General features: G+C 43.2%; 1 protein-coding gene across 1 annotated transcript; it reads right to left on the bottom strand.

Moving 5' to 3' along the window:
- Positions 1-1011: 1011 nt before the first annotated feature.
- Positions 1012-2541, bottom strand: LOC118509116 (rho GTPase-activating protein conundrum-like). The gene is made up of 5 exons (XM_036049287.1): positions 2497-2541; positions 1915-2451; positions 1658-1835; positions 1393-1576; positions 1012-1319 (listed from the first exon to the last, which is right to left on the bottom strand). Exons 1-5 carry the CDS (start codon positions 2539-2541, stop codon positions 1163-1165), a joined length of 1101 nt encoding a protein of 366 aa, XP_035905180.1. The 3' UTR covers positions 1012-1162.
- Positions 2542-6029: the final 3488 nt, after the last annotated feature.

Raw genomic sequence — 6029 nt, 5'->3', positions numbered from 1 at the left:
CTTCTCCTCTTCATCCTTGTCTTCGGTAGGGGCGTGAACGTTGATGAGGCTGATGTTGAAGAATCTGCCTCGCATGCACAGGGTGCATAGCCTATCATTGATATCCTTGAAGCCGATGATTTCGGATTTCAGCCGCGGACCGACGGCGAAACCTGTTCCGAGCATATGGTGGCGGTCGTGGCTGCTGAATAAATGTCGTAGCGGTTACTACCACGCCTGTTATGCACACCATTCCCTAACCAACGGATCTCTTGTAGAGCTACGAGGTCCATGTTCAGTATGGCTAGGGCGTCATAAGAATATTATTTTTTGGACGGGGGTGCGGGGGTCTGTTATAGTGAAATCCGGGTATCGCATAATTGCTTAAGCTTTCTGTAGTCGCTAGGTATTCTTGAGGCAGGGTGACTGGCCCTGCGCTCAATCCCCCAGGTACCTCTGAAGGGCCTCGTGGCAGTTCGGTTTAACGTCGTGTCGTGACCAGTTGCCTGGTCTGCCCACCCCCCTCCTGTTTAGCCTTACTCCACCATCCGACCAAGAGGTTGGGACAGGCCCGTGTACCCAAGCTTGGATATGTGGTGAGGAAAGTTGCCACTCTGTACGACGAGGACGTGACGGAATAGGAGTTGGGTAGGATAACCCCGAAAGGAGTCTCGGATCCTACCCCATTAACAGAGCTGTAATAAAATAAATAAATAATAATAATAATAATAATTGAGGATGATCGATGCGATTCTGATGTGCGTTCATGATTGATGTAATCGGTCGGGCCGAAAATGAACCGATTGTGAACGAGTACCTACGTTAATAGGAAACAAGTGCGTGAAGATGAAGGACCCGAATGCTCACGGCCTCCATAAACCCACAATTATTTACAGTCCTATTTCTTCCTATTTTTTACTAATCCTAGTTCTACGTTTAGATGTATATGGCCAGGCTGAAGCAAGCATAAACGCGCTACACGCATTACATTAAGTTTTATTATAATTTATTAATATTGTTATTATAATAAAAAATAAAAATATTGTATATTATAATCATCTTTGTTGAGCGACAATCATCAGCAGCAAATAGCAAATTTGGAACAAATTTATTTAGCAACACAGTCTCGATCAAAATGGTCAGTCAAAATGGTAGCAACTGTGTGCTACTTCAAACGGCCCGTTCACATGGCAATGACAATCTTGCCCTGCTCGATTAGACGCTGTGGTACGAACCATAAGCTGTCGGCCATGCCTAAGAGCACGTTGGTGAGCTGACAACATTGGGCAGCCATCTGTGTTTGCGCTCCCATATCGTCCTTGTCTGGTGGATGCACAAATCTGCAAAACAAAGCATAGGAGTTGTAATTTGAATCCGTAAATCGGAAGAAGATGGCAGACTGTCGGCGATTACGTTGGTGGGAAGAACGAGGGCGCAATGATCGTTGCCACGTTCTGTTGGGACATTCGGTTCAGGTGTTGCTGCTCCACTACTCGACGGAAGAAATGCAACAGCGCGCGCAGTGTGTTGCGATTCTCGTGCGGCAGTAGTTGACAAAGCACCGTCAGCGCTTCACACTGATCCTGTGGAGGTAAAACTAAAGGGAAAGTAATAGAAAACTCGTCAGTCAGCTCACTCGTTAAGCTTTCCCTGCTACTAAAATCCGCCCGCAACTTACCGTTCGTTTGAAAGAAGAGGTGCACCAGATCGTTGGTCAAGAGTGGCTGCGACAAGTCCTTTAGCCAACGCTTCAATAGCGAGCCGAGATCATGCACACCCGCCTCCTTGATCAGCGGATCGATCTTTTCCGGTTTGCGGTAGAAATTGTGCTCGATCTCGTTGTACAGGGCGTCGATCTGGATGGAAAGGGAGTCGAACAATGGAATGAGACTGATCTCCGTAGCGCCACCATCACACCATCACGACCAAACCTACCTTCTGTTTGTTTCCCGATACTCGCAAAATGCCTTCCTCCCTAGCACCGCGCACTGCCAGCTCGGACAGTATGACCTGCAGCACTAGCGGTACCAAGGTCACGGTCGTATCCTTACCGGCGAATACCTGCTGGTCGCGGTGAATAAGTGTTTTCAGCGACACACCAAAGACACCGTTGCCTTTCTCCTTGCGCGTTGGCTTAAGCGGTTTCTGTCTGACCGGGGATATACGATGCTTGTCGAAGAGGGATTCCAGCTCGAGCCACAGAAGCGGTTGCAGCCGCTTCTGTTCATCCTCCGATAACAGGTCAATGTCGATTTGGCAAGGTACGCGGGCAGTTTCTACGGGTTTCGCGGGACGGTCTACTGCCGTCAAAACCGTCTCATCGGTCGTGCTGTCGAACCTGACTCCAAATACGTCCCGTACATCCCGTTTGTTTGTCGGTCGGTTGCGCGTGCAGTAGAGCGCCACGCGCTCTATTCGTGATCTTTTTCTGGCCTGTCGCGGAGATAGGTTTGTCGCTGACTGCTCGCGACCCTGTCGTATGGAAAGGAAACGATACAGAAATCGAGTAAGAGATACAGAAAACTCCATCGAAGGTCTTGTCAACAAGATAACCTTAAGCATCTTTCGCAAATATGTGAGGCTTGCATCCGTGATGGGTGAATAGCTCACACAATACCCATCATCGTTCGCTTTGTATTCTTTCAAAGAGTAAGACTATCAAAAAAATAGAATTAATCCGATATGTTGAACGAACGACAACGACTCACAGCAATGGTGAATCGTTTAAGGGATGTTTACCCTTTTCGGTCGTCTTCCTAGCAAGCACAAAAGAGCCTTTATCGCCATCGTGCCGAAAAACGTCTGTACTGGATCACGATTGACAAATGATTAAACTCGTAACCATCGCATGCATTAACATCAATGACTACTCGAACCAATATCCCAGAAATGTGCATTTCTCAGTGGGTACTATATGATACGCTCAGTGACTACTAAGATTCGCGACATCAACAATCAGGGTTTTCAATTTGCTTGTGTTGTTAGGTCTGTGGAGGGAAATGATAGATTCGGAATTTGTAATTCGTTTCACAGTAGTTTAGTTCGATTTCAGTTTTGGAAATAGTTTAAGCTAAAAGAAAACTTTTGCCTACTTACAGTGAATTTAAATCGGCCATCAGCTTTTGAAAATGATTACCTCACCAGCAGTACCAAAGTGATTGGTACTCACAGTGATTACGACTGTCAGCGGCTCGATTGTGCGTGATTCGAGTAGAAATCTAGCGGAATCGAGCAAATTCGGCGTCTGACGGGGAGCTTCCTAGTTTCCTAGTCCGCCTAGGCTCGCTAGTGTACAACTTTGTTCTGGATTCGCTTTCTCTTGAATATCTCTCTACCCTTCAGCAAAGATTTTTCTATAGCAATACGAGCATCAGCATAGTTTCAATACATAATACATTCGATTGTTCAATGTAATTACAGCCGGTTTTCCATCAGCGTTGTTTAAGCTTTGTTCACGTGCAGATACAGTTTAGTTGCGAGTTACAAAATTGCATAGTGATTTCGTTGGATGAAGTGTTTTGAAAATGAGTGACAAAAAGCTATCTTTATCGGTTATCAATCACTTGCGTGGCGAAGATCCACAATTGAAAGCCCTGCGAAAATCTGGGATTCTTTATCGAAAAGCACAGCGTCTATGACCGAAACCCGAAAAGGCGGAAAGTACCCCATGTGAAGCACAGCTAAGAGATCTGGATGGTATGTATTCCAAATAGGTAAAAAGGTATTTGGTGGGACACAACTGGCGTCAGTTTCGGCTGCACATATCATTGATTGATGGTGTGAGCGTTGATGTAAATTAGGAACAGCATGAGCCTCTATTGTAACACGGAATTAACATGTACCAAAGGTGTTGTTAAAAAAGATCGGTAGGTGTGGCCCAATACATACTTGATGTGTTCGCTGCAGGAGGTAAAATTACATGCAGGAGACAAACGTATGAGCGCCAAATTTCTGCATTTTTTTAGAGCATATTTGTGAAATAATCAGTAATAAACTAGTAACAGTAATATCGAAATAATTAAAATTGTATTCATTTACTTATTTATTTGTGCTAAAGAAATTGTAGCTGTAAAATGAAAAAGAAACTTAAATAATTAATCTATGCTTTATTATGAAACCATTTGTTGCGAGTGAAGTATTGTTAAGATTATTTTTACTAGATATGATTAACGTTTTGTAGCAATACGGCCAGGCCGTTCTACATGAATTAAAAAAAAAAAACAAGTTTTGTTACTTAAATATCTTACAATTTATTTTACATAACAGGTGCTGTTCTTGACACTATGAACAACAGTTGGCATATGTATGTATTACATCCACGCATTGTAATAAAGTTAATGTATTGAGCACTCGAGAAGTTTTTTGTGCGATAAAACAAAAAACAGTTTGAATGATTTAACAAAGCTCCGGAAATTAATAGAGGCCGGCACGTGTAGAAAAAAGGATGGAAAGAAATTAATAGGAGTATGATTTAAAGAGCGGCTGTCCGTCTTATTCAACTATGAATTACACAAAGTTCACTGTTAGGTGCTAGTTGTTGAGCCAGTAAGCTGGCCAGTCCGTTTAATTAACGTACGAACTGCTCAACGGTGCGAAATTCCAGAAGAATCAGATACGAAGACGCGAACCTTTTACCTTAACGCAGCCGGTACCTATGGCCATGAATTAGACTGCGATCCTGTAATGTTAAAATAGAATGACCTGCCCAGCTTGCAAGGAAATCGATCAGCATGGTAGACGGCCGGTGAAGAAGTACAGATACTAAATATCGTTCGTAAATCGCTGTATGATAGCCTTTTGGCGATCCGTTCCGGCGATTGCATAACGCCTACATCCGTTAAAAAGTAAAAGAATACAACACACCCGGTTCCACTAGAGCGCAGTATTCAACCATAATACTGTATAGGTACGCACATCAGTCGCAATGTAGTTTACACAACAACAAAGCAGAAATTATTTAATCACAAATGTGAATCCTGTGAAATAATTACCCAACTTTAAGTATCAGTATAGCACTCAATTGCGTTATGCACCCATTAAGCCTAAGTCTAATTTCGATAAACGGTTTCGGATGTCTCACACTAAAAGATGTTTAAGCACGATCGCCTTAGGTGTACGATCACATCTTTTATTACTGATTAATCACACATAATTTATCACGGGATTTATAAACACATATTTTGTCTGCATGCAAGTGCACAAGCATACAATGGTATGATATGGTGCACATGCCGGCTGCACATCGATTCCTTTTAATAAAGAACAGGGGCTCTTCTCCGGTTTGGCCAAAGGTTAGAAACATCCAGGAGCTAACATATTATGCTCCATAATCCGGGATGTTTATCCAACGGGATGCTGCTGCTTCCGGCGGTGGAAAAAAATCAGTTGCATGTTGTACCACCAGTACACCAGTTTGAAACGCGCAATGATAGATTTTCCGACTGTTAAGGCGCATCGTCATAGATGCTAGCGCTGGTTACGGTGCGGCCACTGTTGCTATAAACAGCCACCTCTGCATCCTCCGGTAGCAAACATCCGACCGGGACTTGAACCGGTCCGCAGCAAAGCAGCAAAGTGTCCACGCGCAGCCCAAACACGTTTTCACCAAATGTGTGCGACGTATCATTAACGTATCGTAGAATATAACTGAAACAATTCAAAACAGCAACCAATATAGGCGCTTCATTAGTCACAAATCATCACAAGTCACCCTGCACAATAACAATCCAAATTCAAAATTTAAACAAACATCCTCACTCCGATTGACATAACACGATACGAGTGTGCAACAGACCTGACCATTTTCGAACTGTCAAATCTTTGTTTGGGACCCTATTTTACCTTTTACCCTTTTTCCTTCTCGAATGCACTTACCATTCACACCCCGTTTATAAAGCAATTTATTAACTAACACCTTTTAAATTAATTATTTTCAAAACAAACAATATTATGCTACCGACAAAACCCCAACTTAGCAATATCAATTTTATGTAATGTCACTCATCATTACCCTCGAAGCCATTGCTGTGCCATCAACAACGGACCAAACT

This window comes from Anopheles stephensi, chromosome 3 (genome assembly GCF_013141755.1).
Source record: "Anopheles stephensi strain Indian chromosome 3, UCI_ANSTEP_V1.0, whole genome shotgun sequence".
NCBI classification, from domain to species: domain Eukaryota; kingdom Metazoa; phylum Arthropoda; class Insecta; order Diptera; family Culicidae; genus Anopheles; species Anopheles stephensi.
This window is presented reverse-complemented; position numbering and strand designations above follow the sequence as displayed.

Coding starts and splice junctions, on each gene's coding strand:
- LOC118509116 (XM_036049287.1), bottom strand. CDS start 2,541: ATGCTTAAGGTTATCTTGTTGACAAGACCTTCGATGGAGTTTTCT. Junction 1,836..1,914: donor TATCGGGAAACAAACAGAAG/GTAGGTTTGGTC, acceptor CTTTCCATCCAG/ATCGACGCCCTGTACAACGA. Junction 1,577..1,657: donor CCTCTTCTTTCAAACGAACG/GTAAGTTGCGGG, acceptor CTTTCCCTTTAG/TTTTACCTCCACAGGATCAG.